Source organism: Stegostoma tigrinum, chromosome 22 (assembly GCF_030684315.1).
Source record: "Stegostoma tigrinum isolate sSteTig4 chromosome 22, sSteTig4.hap1, whole genome shotgun sequence".
Lineage (NCBI taxonomy): Eukaryota > Metazoa > Chordata > Chondrichthyes > Orectolobiformes > Stegostomatidae > Stegostoma > Stegostoma tigrinum.
Genome location: NC_081375.1, coordinates 31,162,662 through 31,180,911, shown reverse-complemented (window position 1 = coordinate 31,180,911; position 18,250 = coordinate 31,162,662). Strand labels below are relative to the sequence as shown.

At 39.7% G+C, this 18,250-nt stretch overlaps 1 protein-coding gene across 3 annotated transcripts in view; it reads right to left on the bottom strand.

Annotated features, from left to right (window-relative positions):
- mfsd11 (major facilitator superfamily domain containing 11) overlaps positions 1 to 18,250 on the bottom strand; it is a 37,200-nt gene that overhangs the window by 10,444 nt on the left and 8,506 nt on the right. For all 3 annotated transcript variants that reach the window (XM_048554921.2, XM_048554919.2, XM_048554920.2), the window contains exons 4-8: positions 12,956 to 13,035; positions 9,936 to 10,032; positions 7,769 to 7,827; positions 6,101 to 6,245; positions 5,207 to 5,244 (exon numbers count right to left, since the gene is read on the bottom strand). In XM_048554921.2, coding sequence (XP_048410878.1) covers positions 5,207 to 5,244; positions 6,101 to 6,245; positions 7,769 to 7,827; positions 9,936 to 10,032; positions 12,956 to 13,035 — 419 coding nt within the window. The remainder of the gene's footprint in view (positions 1 to 5,206; positions 5,245 to 6,100; positions 6,246 to 7,768; positions 7,828 to 9,935; positions 10,033 to 12,955; positions 13,036 to 18,250) is intronic.

The following is an 18,250-nucleotide window of genomic DNA, read 5'->3' as shown; positions in this document are numbered from 1 at the left end:
TTGCTCATGAATGGTAATGAACAGGAGGCATCAGCTCTACAAATATCCCCTTCCTCAATAATGAGGGAAGCTAGCAACTCTGCTTGTACTAGTATATTTAATATTAATAGAACATTATATTATTATGTATTAATATCACATCAGACAACGAGAAAACATTTGCAACCATCTCCAGCCAGAAGTGATGAGTGAATGGTTAACTTGGGTTCCTTCTGAGGTCCCTGACATGACTATTCTACCAGTCTTTGGCCAACCTGATACATGCCACATGACCGCAAATAAAGAAATGGCTGAAACACAGGACACTGCTAAGGGTCCCAGCCCTGAAAATAATTAGAAATAGTACTGGAAATTTATGCTCCTGGTCAACTGCACCCATAGCTAAGGTGTTCCAGTGCAGCTACAACAATGACATCTACCCAGCATTTTAGGAAATTTCCTAGTACAAATCTAACACTGCGCATTATTGCTTTACTCAAGCATCAACAAAGCGAAGACATAGTGGACAGTCAAGAAGGTTATCTAAGATTACAAACACATCTTGATCAATTGGGTTGATGAGCTGAGGAGCAGCAGATGGAGTTTAATTTGGATTTTGGGAAAACAAACAAGGGCAGGACTTGAACAATTAATGGTAGGGCCCTGGGTGGTATTGTTGAACAGAGGAGAGACCTAGGGGTTCAGGTATCTAATTCTTTGGGGAATTTGTGCCACAGGTAGGCAGGGTGGTTAAGGCAGTATTTAGCACATTTGTCTTCATTGTTCAGACCTTTGACGCTAGCAGTTGGGGCATCTTGTTGAGGCTGTCCAGGATGTTGGTGAGGTCTTTTCTAGAATATTGTGTGCAGTTCTGGTTGCTGCCAAGAATTCTATTATATTGGAGAGGGTTCAGAAAAGAATTAGCAGGATGCTGTCGGGAATGGAAGGTATGAGTTATAAAAAAACATTTGGATAGGCCAGGACCATTGTCGCTAGAGCACAGGAGGCTGAAGGGTGAAATTGTAGAGGTTTATAAAATCATGAGGGGCATTGATAAGGGGAATAGCAAGGGACTTCTCCCTAGGGTAGAGGGTTTCAAAAGTAGGGGCCATATTTTTAAACTGAGACAAGAAAGTTTTAAAAAGGACTCGTGATGTTATTTTTTTTTAAACATCGAACGATTCGTGTGTGGAATGAACTGTCAGAGGAAGTGGTGAATGCAGGTAGAGTGACAACACTTGAAAAACATTTGGATAAGTACGTGAATAGGAAAAGTTAGGATGCGGGCCAAACACAGGCAAGTAGGGCTATTTAGTTTGGGAACATGATCTGCGTGGACAAGTTGAACCAGAGGGTCTGTTTCCATGTGGTGTGACTTCATGAAAGGGACAAAGTGTTATCAAAAATCACTTACTCAGCCATTACTTACACATTGATACACAGTTTGCATCAGGTCAGGACTAATTAGCTCCAAATTAGGCTATGATCATTTCCAAGGAGAGAATATCTAACCACTTTCCCATGATATTCAATGGAATTGCCATCGCTGAATCCTTCATGATTAACATCCTGCATTCACCATTGGCTAGAAACTGAAATGGATTAACCAAATAAATGCTGCACCTTCAAGTGTTTAGAAGCTGGGAGTTCTGTATCAAGTAACTCATTTCCCGAATCTTCATAGCCTGTCAACTATCTATAAGGCATGCAACTCATTGATGGGAGACTCCCTACTTGCCAAGGTGTGCGGATCCAACAAACACAAGAAGCTCAACATTATCAGGGACAAAACAGACTACTTAATCTGTAACCTATTCACCACCTTCACGTAACTTCCTTTTACCACTGCTACACTGCTTAACAAGGCTGTTTCAACTGAAGCTTTCAAACTTGCAAACTTTTTACTGTCAAGGACAAGGGCAGATACATGGGTACACTATTACCTGAAAGTTTTATTTTCTTCATTCACGGATGTGGGAATCACCAGCGAGCGAGCATTTATTGCCAATCCCAGAGGGCAGTTAAGGGTCAACCATTTAGCTGTGGGTCTACAGTCATATGTAGGCCAGTCCAGATAAGGATGGCAGTTTTCTTTCCTAACCGACATTAGTGAACCAGATGGGTATTTCCTTCAATTGACAATGGGTTCTTGGCCACCGTTAGAATTTTAATTCCAGACTTTTCGGGAATTCAAATTTCACCATCCGCTACAACAGGATTCAAACTTGGGGCCCCAGAACATTACTTGGGATTTTGGTTCAGTGATAATACCAGTAGGCCATCGCCTCCCCAAGTTCCTTTCTGACTTGGAACTATATCACCATTCCTTTGCCATTGTTAAGCCAAAGTCCTGCAATTGTCTTCCCAACAGCACCGTATACTTGCACAAATGGACTGCAATGGATTAAGATGCCGCACCACTAGCTCCTGAAGAGCAATTAGGGATAGGTATTGAATGTTGGTTACACAGCTCATGAAAAAATAAAAATGACTATGGGTGACATTAAATATTTGTCATTAGTAACTGAAATGCAAATTTACGCCTAAAGCTGACTTTTTGAAATCCTTCCTCCTGTCAGTTCTAATTAGAATCTTTTACATTCCATTGGCCTTTCAAGGGGACAAAGGAGCTCGAGTGAGAAGATGCCAAGGAGAGCTCAAATATTGTGAAACAGCACACATCAGTGGGAACGCCATCTGATATATCTAGATTGAACGAGTTAGCAGGAACAGGGGTTGAAGATAAGATCAGCTCTTGAACAGCTGAGTGTGTCAAACGTGACTCTGGGGTGGGATCATGCCGAAATAAAATAACTCAAGAGCAGCAGAAAAATGATACATGCATTTGTCATCATCTCTGTAGGCACGGTGCACCCTTCAAGCGAGACTGGAAGAGTCTGACTCAAATGCGAATGCCATGATTGCAAGTTTCCACAGATGGCCATCTCCAAAGGAAAAAAATGGCTATGTAAGGAGAACCAATCACAGGTGGAAATCAGGAACACGGTTACCTTTACCAATGGTCTGAACATTCAGACTATCACTTTCACGGATCAAATCTTTGCTTAGTACATTCACTGCCTTATTTAAATGCAGGAGTGTATTGACCCAGTGTTTTGGCTGTCAGGGAAGTACAACTGAGGCTGCAAAGGGGATAATGGAGAAACAGAAGTTAAGTCTATGTTCAAGAAGATCCTATTTCCACCTGTTATTGCCAGGTAAACTCCCACATACTGAATCTCCACCAAATGGCCTAAGTCTTCCTGTGCATTTGTGCTGCTACTGCAGTCTCTCTTCTGCAGTGCTCTCAGGGGCTCCAGAACCCAGAGAATGTGAGCCAAAGTTTCTCAGCTGTCTGAGCAGACAAAGAGCCTGCTTTTACCCTGATAACTCAGGGCGATACTGGGGAAGAAGAGTATGCAGAACAGAAAGGCTTTTGGTTGCACTTAGGTGTTTATAACAATGTTAGTCACATCATTTTCATAAAATTCTCAATAAATGAATACTTCATTTCAAATCTCCATTATCAAGTAATATCTTTAGTTGACTCCTGCATTCTAAATAGACAACAGCCTTCAGAAGAATGACAGGAAGAGAGTGGGCAGTAACCAACGTGAAAGACAAAATCCATCCATTTCTAGGACAATAGATGAACTTTTTGAAGGCAAGAGGGGCATATTTGGTGTTAGTGGGTTCAATATTTGGTTGCTGAAACAAGCTTCTACAAGTCTATCTTGGTTTCCCCAGCAGCTAGGTGAACCGCTGCAAGTATCCTGGTCACATGATGTTCCACCTTCAGAGACGCAGAATGGTCTTCACATTCCTCTTTCTACAATTTAAGTTCTCTTTGCTGTACAATGTTGTGCTAGGTACACGAGGCCACAACCATTTTGGATGCCTATATTGGTGTATTCTGAATTAGTCACTGGAAATGAACCTTCAGCAACCTAAGAATTCACTCAATTAGCCTACTCTACAGTAGAAGTTCTCACGAGCATCATCAGCCACATCTTCACTAAGAAGGTCTCATCTCCAAAAGAATATCCACTGACTGTTTGAAGATGCAAAACTCTGTGGATGATGTGACAAACACACATTGAAAGCATCAAGGCAACATCCAGATATTTTGCTCAAACATGAAACCTTCCCATGGTTACAACTCAGCTGAATAGTAACAGAATGGAATCCTTTTTTGAAGGTTAAAAACTCTAGCAAAATTTGAGGGTGCCTTGTCTGTCATGAATGTACTAACTAACTCTGTATACTCGTGAAATTCTACCAGTGTCACAAATATCAGAGTCCTCCAAAATGTGACAACCTTATCAATATCCAAATTGGTGTAGGTGGTGGTCTTTTCCAGGTCATCAGCCATCTGGGAAATGTACTTGTAGCAGAATATTATGAAATCTTGCAGATGTTAGCAGCGGATCCCCGAAAGAAAGTGGAAATGTGCATTCATCTGCTTCACTTGGAAGGAGGGTATGTTCCAAAAAGTTTCAGATACCAGTTACAAGTAATTAAGAAAGTCTGAGCCTTTTCAGAGTTTTTTACATCGCCACATCAAGAAGGGCTGCCTTATATACTATACAAAAGCCTCTTTCAAGTTAAGAGTTCTATTCAACCCTTGTGCCAGATGGAGAAGCGTGTAACTGTGGAGAAGCAGCTATCACTAATGGTGATTCCCTTGGCTGGTCCTGTTGCTGTTGATGTTGATATTACTGTTCCCCTGTAGTCTGGCTGCAAAGCTGTTATCATACTGCACTGAAGGCAGATGGGAGGGAAAAACTGATCAAAATGAGAAAGTTCAAACAGGAAAAATAACTCCCAGGAAGTTGATAGTTTTTAAAGCAGTGAAATACAATTGTACCAGTCTTGTGAGCACAAGGATAGCATCTAGGCAAGGAAGCAACCAAAGAAAACAGAACTTGCTGGAGTAACTCAGCAGGTCTGGCAGCAGCTGTGGAAAGAAAGCAGAGTTAACATTTCGGGTTCAGTGACCTATCTTCTGAATTGTTCCACAATGCTTGGAGACCTGTGAACTCTCCATTAAAGCCAGAATATTGGGTGGCAGAATTGGTGGGTTCTTAGACACCCTTCTAAAAGCCAGAAGTGAGAGTGGATCATTTGATGTTTTCGACAAGCCAGCATGTTTATGAAATTTAACTTTTTGCCAGTACCCATACTGCCCCATCCTTGTATAAATCTTTGCCTATAAAGGCATGCTTACGAATTGCATCAATTGCTTGTGATCGTTGTTCTTGAGGCCTGTAAATAGAGCAAAATAACTCATTAATTCATCACAGAAATCGGTTTTGATGCGGATAGAATTAGTCACTTCTAACATTTAACATTTAATATTCAGATTATTAGTAGGTTGTTCCAAATGGATTAGTTCAACTGAAGCAAGACTCTTCAGTAAAGCAGATGGTTACAAAATGCCATCTTTAGTTGTTCAGTGCATTTATGAACACATTATCAAAACAGTTGGAATCATTTAATTTCTTTTCATCTGATTTTGACACACATTCAAACTATCCCAACTGTAGTCTATAGCACACCATATATTTGAAATGTTGGTGAATGAAGAAAAGAGCTAAAACTAGACATTAGTTCACTGCTATCTAAGAAAGAAATTGTTTCAACCAATAAATTAAATTCCTCTTGTAATGTATGTAGTATCCAATTATCTTGAAGGTTACAAAGTCAAAAAACTGATACAGATAAAAAAGTCAAAGACTGAGCAGTAATACTGAATCAGTGATAGAAAGAGTTGATAGTTTCCTGCAGGGTCACTGGAATTCCAATAACAGTCATTCTGGCCTGGTATTCCAGCTGCGCACACATCAACACTTTAATGCTCACCTGGAGCTTTGGGAAGGTTTATATATACATTACTTATAACATTACCTAATATGCATTAGGAACCCATAAAAACAAATAAACTTGCACATTCCTAACTTATTTCTTTGAAAGTTGAATAAAACTGTGCAGAATTTCTCCAGTATGTGTGCATACAGAAATAATGAAAAATCAAACGTATAAATTTCCCAACATAGCAAATCAGTGAAATAGCTCGTTGCAACTTTAAAAGAAATTGCTGAAGAAATTATAACAAACTTACCTAAGTATAATATCAGACTCATCATCAGATTTGTCCTGTTCTATAGATGAAACTTCAGAAACTGGTTGTTTTATTAAGAAAAAAAGGACACTTCCCATTCCACTAATTACAGTTAATGCAATATAAACAGTCCTACGATTATGATCTGAAGAAATAAAGAGCAAAGATTAGTATTGAATTATTAAGCTGCGAAAACACAAAGGAAGAGGGGAAAAGTACACTTATTAACTTAGGCAATAACAATATACTACAAAAAAATACAGGGAGAAGGGGTGAGGACAGGATACATTGCCTTCATAAAGAGACATCTGGAAAAATGTTTCATGAATATTAGAGAAGGAAGATGAAGGAAAATATAGGGGACATGCAACTAACAAAAGAAAAATAAAGTTAGACTACCTTGCTGAAGGTGGAATGGAACTGTAATGGAATGGACTAAGCGCTTACATTGTGAAGGAGGGAAAATTAAGAAAATTGACTTGTGTAATTTTACCAAAAAGAATAGAAATATTCCAAGGGTTGAAAACAATCATACATTCTAACTTAAAGTGCTCTTACAAAAGTTACAGTTACTAAGCAAACAGTACTACAAACCTTTCAAAGACATTTGCAAACCAAAGGTCACCTGTTATCTGTTTAATAGATTTGAGGTAAATGGAGGTAAATGCACGGAAGGGGCCATTTGGTTCACACAGTTCATGTAATTTCTGTGTTTGTAGAACCGAAACTCAGTTATCAATTTATAGCTCTGTTTTTCTTAAAACATCTCTGAACAATTTAAGCATTCTTAAGAACTGTGGATGCAGTAAATCAGGAACAAAAACAAAGTTGCAGGAAAAGCTCAGCAAGTCTGGACCCGAAACGTTAACTTAGTTCTTTTCCTTCACAGATGCTGCCAGACCTGCTGAGCTTTTCCTGAAACTTAGTTTAAGCATTCTTGTTGCATTCCATACTCCATTAATGTCATGCACCTGTAAGAATATACAAAGACCTGTTCTGCATGTAAAGGTGGGGATGAAAATCTGGAAATATTTGTCAAGATCAACACTGAAGAAGCTAATGGGGGTCAATGACCTGGCAAAAATATGTCATTTGAAAAACCAGGAGGCATGAGGAGTACTCAAAATGTGGAGGCTAGACAGTGTGGCCAAATACATATTTAACAAAACTGAAAATTCAGGATCAGTATAGTAGATGAAGATAGTCAAGAATAAAATCATACATGATTGTAGTACAGGAGGAGGCATCCAGCCTCTCATGCCTGTGACAGGTTTCTGCAAGAGAAATTACATTTGTGCCTTCGCCCCTAGCCTTTTCCTTATATCCATGATACTTTTTCTGCTTCTGATAATCATCCAATTCTGTTCTGAAACTCAAAAATGGGTCCTCTCACTAGTTCCTAACGACACTCCTGCGATATCCAATGAGAAATGTTATGGATGATATATGCAGCATTTTGGACAATGAGGTCTGCTTCTTGCAATCAAGAAAGAAATTTTGAAAATTACTAAGCTATAAAAGAAAAAGCTCTGAAGTACCAAAACAGTCAGAACTCTAACTATCAGAGATAATGGGAACTGCAGATGCTGGAGAATGGAATAAAACATCTCAGCAGCGGACTTCCTATTTATATATACCTACAACACATTTCGGAAAAATGAAACTGACCTGAGATGTGTGTTTCTCCCTTCCAGGCAAAATATATGTACAGATTTCCAAACAAAAGACTAGACGGAAAAAAAATGATTAAGTTTCACACTGCTTAGTAATGTATTTGCTGTTATAACTAATAGAATACCCAAAATAAAACAATTAATTTAAACTAAAAGGTGATTGGAACACAGTTAAATTCAAATAAGATTCATGTAAAGTTTGAAAAGATGTTTAGGCTCAGGTTGTGGATGAGGTTGCAGACATGCTCGCCAAACCAGTCGGTTTAGTTGCAAACGTTTCGTCACCCTGCTCAGCAACATCATCAGCGTACCTGCGGTGAAGCACTGGTGTTGTATCCTGCTTGTTATTTACATGCCTCAGTCTGTTGGGGTGTTTGGTACCACTTCTGATTCAGTTTCTCTGTGGTTTGTACACTGGGTCTAATTCAATGTGTTTGTTGATGGAGTTCCAGTTAAAATAGCAGGCCACTAGGAATTCTCTGCCATGTCTCTGTTTGGCTTCTGAGATTATGGATGTATTGTCCCAGACAAATTTGTGTCCCTCGTTATCAGTATATAGTGAGACAAGTGAGAATTGGTCGTGTCTCTCGGTGGCTAGTTCATGTTCGTGTATCCGTATTGTCTGTTTCCTTCCAGTTTAGACTATGTAGTGTTTCTCACAGTCCTTGCGTGGTATTTTGTATACTACATTGGTTTTGGGTATGGGATCCTTGACGTTTGTCAGCAGTTGTTGTAGGGTGGTTGTTGGTTTGTGGGTTACACTGATACCTAGGGTTCCAAGTAGTCTTGTGGTCATGTCTGAAATGTCCTTGACTTTCAGTAGGGTGATTAAAGTACTAACCACTGAGAAACAGCACCGGAAGTGGTACCAAGCACCCCAACAAACTGAGGCATATAAATAACAAGCAGGATAGAACACCGACGCTTCACTGGAGTCACACTGACAATGTTACCTTGCAGGGTGACAAAATGTCTGCAACCAAACCCAACAGCTCAGTAAGCATGTCTACAACCTCCAGATTCATGTAATTTTCTTGTGTCAGAACCTATAGTATTTTACAATTCTAAGCTGCAGGTATGGATGGAAATTCAGGAATTGCCTTCCAGAATGCAATTCAAATGTCAAAGATTAGAGAAACAAGAAAGAAACAGATTGCAAAAATAACTCAACACCTGAAGGGCAGTTTTTCATTTCTGTCATGTTGTTACATTGCGTTTCTGAGGGCAGCAGCATCCTGCCTGATATACGCCAATTACATCAATGGAAGGTACAGCTATGGCACAGCCAGCTCTTGTACACAGAATCAAGACAAGTTATTCAAACATATTTCTTTCTCTTCAACTCTAGAAGGTACTTAAAACTTGAGAAAACTTGAAACATAGGTCAGTTTGCATTAAAACACTGCGTTCTTCTTGGTTGTAGCAACAACCAACTCTGCCCCTCTCTCAACCCATCCCGAGTTAGGCTTCTTATTTGTGTCTTTATAATTGTCCTCCCAGAGGAATCAATGTACTTCTAGTCAGCCTCCCATCCTCAAGGCTCAGGAAACCTCTGAACTTTGCATTGTGTATTTTTTAAGAAAAAGTCCCACTCAGCTATCAGCTTGCTAAACAAAAACAACGCCCACAGTCAAAATGCAACAAATTTAAAATTCACATCCTTTTATTTAAATCCTTCTGGGGATATTCTTTCCTTATCTATGCAACCGCCTCCAATGTTCACACTTCCCAGACATCTCATTTCCTCCGATTCTGGCTTTTTAGGCGTGTCTCCAAACCATCCCCGCTATGGTTTAACTGTTCGCGGTCACGTCTTTAGTCACTTCAGCCCACGCTTGGGAATTCTCTCTTAATTCTCTCTAATTACCTCTTCCCCATATTCTATTTGACTCACTTTTAAAAACAAATGACCAAGCTTTGGTAATTGCTCCCAGAATCATCATCTTGGCACCAACTTTCATCTGCTTGCATCACAAAGAATGCTTCAACATGTTTTTCAAAGTTAAATGCAAAGTTAATTAATACGGAGCTTCTTTCCCAAATTGTATTACACTATACAAAACAAGGCTCATCAATGAAGCCGACCAATGCACACATTTATGAAGACAAGTTGTTTTCCATAATGCTGTTGTACAGTTTGTAAACTTAATTTTACTAAATACCTAAATTGCAACAGAGCCCAAAATATTCCACTATTTCTTCCAATCGTGTTTTCATCTGAGTTTGTTGTCAAACAGGTGCCTTGTGCAGTCCATATCACTGAAATAAGGATCAGAAATATTCAATCATTGTAATAATCATCTCTCTGATAACAACACATGATTCCCTTCCTGAGTAAGCACAAAAATGGATACTATACGTGCCATTTTACCTCCCTCCCTCCCAGGAATAATAGTGACCTTGGTCCTATCACAAGAAGCAATAATTCACTTGTACCTTTTAAATTTAATATGCTGTATTCACTGCTTTTGATGCAGCCTCAACATTGGAGAAATTGAAAACAACCTGAATAATCACTTGGTAATGCACATTCATTTAATTCAGAAGTATGGTCTCAAGCTTCCAGTCTCTGCCATTTAGTCTCCACTCTGCCCCAGTTCCGATTTCACTGCTCCAAACCCAACAAAACTGTTTTGACCAGGCAGCTGGCTGCCTTCCAGACTTAACATAGAGTTTGACAATTTTAGATTATGACATCTGCTTTTTTTTTTGCATTTCTAGTTTACTGTAAATCCTGACATGGCTCAGGAATCCTCCCTGTGCATACGCAAAATGTTCTGGGCAGCCGGTTAGAGTGCCCTCATATGTATTGCAGATTTGGACAAGCTGCATCAAGGAGCTCAAAGTACTGGAAAAGTACCACAGGCAGTGCCTTTGCAAAATCATCCAAAGTACTCCAACGATAGCATCCTCCTCAAAGCATTGAAACATTGAGGTGGTAATCACTCAAAAGCAGCTCTTCTGGGTGTAACTAATTGTTCTTACACCTGACACCAGGTTACCAAAAGCAAGTGCTCCACTCAGAATTCAGTCAGGAGAAGGACTGCAGAAAAACTTTAGGAATGCCTTCAAAGGCATGCCTGAAGACGTCAAACATACATGTTGAATCACGTATGACACTGGGTCATGATTGACTAAAACAGAGACAGCTCGCTTCTAATGGGACCCAAGCAAAAGCTTTAGTGGAAATAAGCAAAAGCAAAATAAAATATCAGACGGTGCATGTAAATCTCCAAACAACCAATCTACCCACTCCTGTATGTACAACTTGCCTCACGTGGCAGTCTTCAGATCACTCATTGGACATATCGGCCATCTCAGATATAAAAAAACTTCCTCATCTGTCTTAAACAGGCAATTCCCCAGCTCAAGAGATCATGCCTTCTGACTCTCCTAAAAAGGGAAACAATCTTTTCTATGTTACCTTTTCAAGCCCCTAAGAATCTTTGATATTTCTGTAAGGTCTCCTCCCAATCTTCTAATTGCCAATGAGTACAAGCCCAATGTAGTCAAATTCTTCTCACAAGAAAATCCCTCCATACCTGAAATAAACCTAGATTGACTGTCTCAGACTGCACCCAATGCTACTGTATCTCACCTTAGTTAAGGGAGCCAAAACTGTTCACAATATTTGAGCTGGGATAATGGGAACTGCAGATGCTGGAGAATCCAAGATAACAAAGTGTGAAGCTGGATGAACACAGCAGGCCAAGCAGCATCTCAGGAGCACATATTTGAGCTGCAGTCTGATGAATGCTCTGTATACTTTTAGCAAGACTTCCTTATTTTTATACATTGTTCCCATTAAATTAACAGCCAACAGTAAATTTGGTTTCGCTACTACCTGAATTTGGATGCTAACTTTTTGTGACATAACTATTGTTATCAGCTTTTTGTCTTTTTCACTTTTTAAATAATGGTTGTTACATTGGCTGCTTTCCAATTCTTCAGTTTTTTTTTGTTCAGAATCTAAAAACTCCCAGTGCTTCCATTATCTCTGCAGCTACTCCCTTTAAAATACTCGGATGCAAACCATCAGGTCCAGGAGATTTATTGACCCTTAGCCCTATTTTTGCTAGTAAAAATCAAGGCTACCTTAATTATTTACAAGCTTGGAATGCTAACAATGTCCTCCACCGTGAAGATTAATGCCAATGAGCTGAAAATTGACAAAGCAAGAATAGCTTCAGGAAAATTTAAAAGCATCTTGAGCTTTCCATTGCAACCTGCACTTATATTGAAGCGTAAACTCCTTTCATATTACGATAGAAGTTGTAATGTAAATCGATGTTTGAACTCATAACGGACTGAGTATGCAACTTCCTTTCTTTCCATTTCACCCAAAGTGCGACAAAACTAGGTTACAAGTTACGACGGTATTTTCCACTGAGCATAATGAGTCGAAGGGTTTAGGCATCTCATAGTATGCCTGGGAAGGGAAGTAGTTAATTAAGGGAAATACAAAGGATGTGGCCGAACAAAAAGAGGGAGATTTTCTACCAGCTTTTATTAAAATGCCAACTTTATTAATTAACTTAGTCACACACTTTAAACTAACTGCCATGTCAGTGACTTCTTTTGGTAAAATTAATTATGAACAAATTAATCGAATCTTCTGGAGAAGTAGATGGAGAGGGGAAAAAAAAACTTCACTGAAAGAGAAGTTACATTGATGTGTTTCCAAATTAAAAACAAGATTGGGCTCTTAAAAAAGGGAGGTACAGACCAGAAATTGGCCAAGTGTCAACCACGATTTCCATGCAAGCACCAGTGAACCCTCTCACACCATTCTTGAAAACTCACTTCACCAGCCATACGCCCATCTTCCTGCTGGAACCCCCTGGACTCCTGGTGCTGACAGCATCCTTAAAGCCCAGTCATGTACCAGCCAGGTGCTGCCCCATACCGTGCGTGCGCGCGCACACACACAAAAATGTGTGCGCATTTGCAAACTTATTGCTATTTAGGAAGCAAGCTGCACTGTTACACATTCTCAGTGCCATCCCACACAGTCCCCGTCCAAGGGAGTGCAACTGCACCCACAACACTCAATTATCAGTCATCCTCAATTCTGACCTCATGATTGGCAGTGGTGGGGGTGGGGAGTTGTCATTGTATGGGGGAGAAAAAGTTATGCTCAAGTTTTAACAATTTTACTTAGTGTATCAGAAAGAAAACTCACCTGCAGCTGCTATTCCGATGATGACTGAAGCTAAGTAAAATGACCAAGTGAGTGGCTCAATAAACACTGCAGCATATACACTGAGAACAAAGAAATAATTTAAATTAAAATTTAAATGCAACCCAATTTAACTCAGAAAATTACAATCTCTCCATTATGGTCAATATGTTATGAAAGTTACAATGATGAGCACTCCTAACTATATCAAGCTGACAAGAAATACGAACAGGAGTAGATCATTCTGCCCTCGAGCCTGGTCCACCATTCCACAGGGCTACGGCTGATCCAACATGCTTCACGTCCAAATTCTCACCCTTTTACTGTAACCATATTGAACAAGAATATATTCATCTCAGTTTTAAATTTCCAGAAGGACTCTGTCCCCACAGCTCTTTGTGGCAAGGAGCGTCAATCCTGATAGAAGAAATTCCCACTTGTCTCTGTTTTAAACTTATACCTCTTTTATTCTAAGAATACACCCTATGTTCCTAGGCTCTTCCAGATGAGGAAACATCCTCTCAATACTGAACCGGTCAGGACCCTTAAGATCCTATGTGTCTTAGTGAGATCACTTCTCATTTTTCTGAATTCCAGTGAGTAGTCTCAACCTGTTGCTCATAAGACATATTGGGGATCATTAGCCCAATGAACATTCTCTGAACTGCCTCTAATGAAAAAATATCTTGCCTTAAATAAAAGGGCCAAAACTGCTCACGGTACATCTCCAGATATGGTCTCACCACTACTTTGTGCTGTTCCACTAACACTTCCCACTCTTGCATTCCAAACCCCTTTAAAATAAGGTCCATTTGTCTTTCTGATTACCTGCTCCACTTGTGTGTCAGCTTTGTATTCCATGCATAAATACATCAAGGCCCTCTGTGTTGCAGCTTTTTGCAGCTCTTCTCCAATTAAATAATTCTGGGTTTTTTACTCCCTTTGAAAATGAAAACTTCACATTTTGCCACATCATACTCCATTTGCCAACTTCTTGCTCACTTATTTTCTGTCGAATGTTTGTATCCCCCTCCGACCTTGACTTTCCACATATTTTGTGGTATCTGCAAATTTGGCTACAGTACACTTGCTTCCTTCCTTCAAGCCATTAATACACATTGTAGTCAGTTGTGGTCACAGTACTGATCCCTGCTGAACCCCACTGGTTACAGGTTGCCAATCTGGAAAAGAACCTCTTACCCCAACTCGTTGCTTGCCCATTAGCACATTTTCTACCCACGCCAATATATACCTCCAACACCATGGGCTCTTATCTTATGACTTAACCCTTGAGACATATCTTGTCAAATGCCTCACAGATGTTAAAATACAAAACATCTACCAGTTCCCAGTATTCACGCTGGTAGAGACTGCTTCAAAAACTCTAATAAATTAGTCAGACACAATTTCCTTTTCATGACACCATGTTGCTTCCACTCCATTGCATTATGATTTTCCAAACATTTCCCAACAACTTCCTTACAAACTGATTCCAACAATAGATGTTAAGCTTAATTGGCCTATAGTTACTTGCCATCAGTCTCCCTCCCTTTTTGAATAGGGGTGTCACATTAGTTTTCGAGTTCTTTGGTACTTCTGCAGAATCCAAGGGTTTTGGGGAAAAATATAACTAATGCATCCACTATCTCTGCAGCTACATTTTTTTTAAAAAGATCTTTGGATGCAGACCATTAAATCAGGGGACTTATCTGCTGCTAGCCCTATTAGTTTGTTTAATACTACTTCTCTGCTGGTGGTACCTATTGGCTCTCTCAGGTTCTTGAGAATTAATGGGATGTTCCAAGTATTTTCCACCATAAGAACTGATTCAAATTATCTATTTAACTTCTTTACCATTCCCCTGTTTGCTATAATTATCTCCCCATATTTATTTTCTAAGTGATATATGTTCACTAGGACCCCTTTTCTCCTTTCTATATATTTAAAGAAGTTTTTAAGTTTTAGACCTCCTTTGGTAGATTCTAAATTTATTCCAGTCTTTGGGGCTGTCATTGCTGTCTGTCTCCGTATATGCTTTTTTTTCAACCTCATATTCTCTTTAAATTCCTTCGTTAGCCGTGGTTGGCTTACCTCTCTCTTAGAATCTCTCTTCCACACTGGGATACTATTTTGCTGAGAGTCATGAGTTACCTCCTTAAATGTTTTCCAATGCTGCTGACTGTCTTTCTTGGTAATCTATCTACCCAGTCCACTATAGCTAACTCTCTATCGTCATTTTCATTGTAGTTCCCATTATTTAAGTTACATACAGTAGTTTCTCACACTCAAACTGAATATAAAATTCCATAATGTTATGATCACTACTTCCTAAGGGATCTTTTACTCAGAGGTCATTTATTAAACCTATTACTCATTACTATTACTAGATCCAAGATGGCCTACACCCTAGTTGGCTCGACGACAAATTGCTCTAGGATGCCATCCCTAAGGCACTCTATGAATTTGTGGTCGTAGTTACCCTTTCCAACATGGTTGACACAATAAACATGAAGAGTAAAGTCTCATGCTGAGGTTATACAGGACATTGGTAAGGTGTCTTCTGGAGTGTACAGTTCTAGGTCACCCTGTTATAGGAAGGATATTGTTAACTTGGACAGAGTTCAGAAACAATTTACCTGGGCGTTGCCAGGACTTGAGGCTTTGAGTTATGTGGGGATATACCGTGACTTGTCTCACTGTAGCATAGGAGGTTGAGGAGTGATCTTATAGATGCCTATAAAATCATGAAGGAAATAGGTAAAGTGAATAGAAAAGAACTCTTTCCCCCCGCCCCAGGGTGGGGGGTGGGAGTTCAAAAGTAGGGAGCACATTTTTAAGGTGAGAGGCACAAGTTTTAAAGGGAAGCTGAAAGGCAACTTTTTCCACATAGAGGTTGGTTCATATATGGAATGAATTGCCAGACAAAGTGGTAGATGCAGATACAGCGAAAAAATTTAGAAATATTAGGATAGGTACATGAATCGGAAAGGTTTACAGGGAAACGGGTCAGAGACAGGTAGGTCTAGTTTAGTTTGGGCGACTTGGTCAGCACGATCGAGTTAACCCAAGGGTCTGTTTCAATGCTGTATGATTCTTCAACACTATGCAGCAGTGAAACAGGAAACTGACCTTTTAGTTCTGCTAACCAACATTTAACACATTCAGAACACTTACAAACTAAGTGTGCAGAATTCAAAAGGCTCACAACCCTCTGAATGAAGTACGATTCACCTCTCGCCTCAACATCCTTCATTTGAAATTATGACCCCAGTTCTGGACTCTGTTGCCAGCAGAAATAACCTAACACCTATGCTGTAATGCTCTCTGCATTGTCAGATGAGACTTCAAACCAGGGCACCAGCTGCGAACTCTGGTGAATGTAAAATGGTGAATGGCACTGTTCAAAGGCCAAGGGATTTCTCTCCAGTTTCCTGTCCTAACCAATATTTATCCTTGAATCAACATCACAAATAAGCAGACTATTTAGTCATTATCAAATTGCTGTGTTTTGGAGTTTCCTGTGAATCATGCACAGTACTAGCTAGTCATTAAAAAATTCTGCTTTTCCATATTTCTACAAAGATGGATAACTTCCCACTTCCCTACCTTGATGCCCAATCATTCAAGCAAAGCATAATCTCTTTCCAAAGTCTTTGCATCCCCCTTACAGCTCACATCCCCTTGAAATTTTGAATCAGCAGAAACTTAGGTATGTTACACTTGGTCACATCAAAGGCATTGACACAGATTGGGAATGCACTGATCCTCGCAACACTACCCCATACATGGCCCATTTAGCTACATTTGTGCTTTCTGTTCACGAAATAATCTTCTTCAATCAATACTTATATCTGGCAGTCTGTACCAAATTTAAGATGCACTGCAGCAACATACCTTATAAATGTCTGTCTGTGGAATTTTGGTGCTACTGGCGAGGCTAACATTTAATTTCCATATATATCTCTCGACTTCAAAAGGTGGTGGCAGTGAGCAACCGTTCGGAATGGCTGAAGTCTGTACGGTATTGTCAGGTACACCCACAGTGCTGGTTAGCCAGAGAATTCCAGATGTTGACCCGAAACCTAGGATCTCTATTCCTAGAAGGCCAAAGGCAGCAGATGACTGGCAACACCAGTTTTTTTGAATCCTCTTTCAAGCCTTACACCAATCTAATATGGAGACATATCACCAGTTCTTCATTGTCACTAAATCAAAATCCTGCAACTCCCTCCTTCATAGTACTGTGGGTGCACCTGCACCAAATTTACTGTAATAGCTGAAGAAGGCAGTTCAGTGCCATCTTTTCATGGCACAATTAGTGACAGGCAGTAAGTGGTCATTTAACCAGCAACGTTCCCATCCTACAAAAGACTAAGAAAAATCCCAAAAGAGCTAATTTCATGGAAATCTTTCCTTATGGTAGTCCTTATATTGCTTCTGCAAATTCAACTGTATGGCATCTAATGGCACTCTCTAATCATCTTGCTGGTTACACCCTCAAAAAACTCTTTCCCAATTTCTCTTTCACAATTACACATCAATTCCATTTTACCACATTCTGACTCTCTGATCACAGCAACAACATTTTAAAAGCATGAGGATTTGGAAACCTGCGGAGTGGTAGTAAACGTCTCTGCAAAATCATGTATTTGAGAGTGATGAATTTAGAGAGAGAGAGAGAGAGAGAGAGAGAGAGAGAGAGAGAGAGAGAGAGAGAGAGAGAGTTCTAGAAATTGGAGAATGAGACTGCCCAAGTAGCTCTTTTGGGACCCGGTACACACACAGGGGGCCAAATGGGTTCCTTCAATACTGTAAAATTCTATGACTCTAACAACAAATTCCAGCTCACTTTTTGATATAGCTCTGATTCTTAAAAAAAAACTCTCAATCTGTGCATGCCACAGAATACCGATGCAGCTCTATATAGCACACGCACACACAAAAAACAAAATGAATTCCTACATCTGATCAAGTGTAGCAAACAGTATGTTTGGTTTCACCAAAAGCAAACAAGGGGAAAAGCAACAATAGAAATAAACAAAGATTAGGCAGAACTCATTGTCCTAGCTGATCAAGCTGATGAGCAACATTGATGGTGGGGACCTCCCTTCTGAAAGATAAAATACTGTGGCAAGAAACATTAAGTTATAAACATCTCTACTCCAAAATTAGTAAGCCACAAATTTGACACCACTGAAGAAAAAGTAATTCAATGATCATCTGAGATTCTCCAAATGAGCAATGCTGTTCTCACACACTCTCTCCTTAATCTTTGACAGACTTTCTTTACAGAAAAGT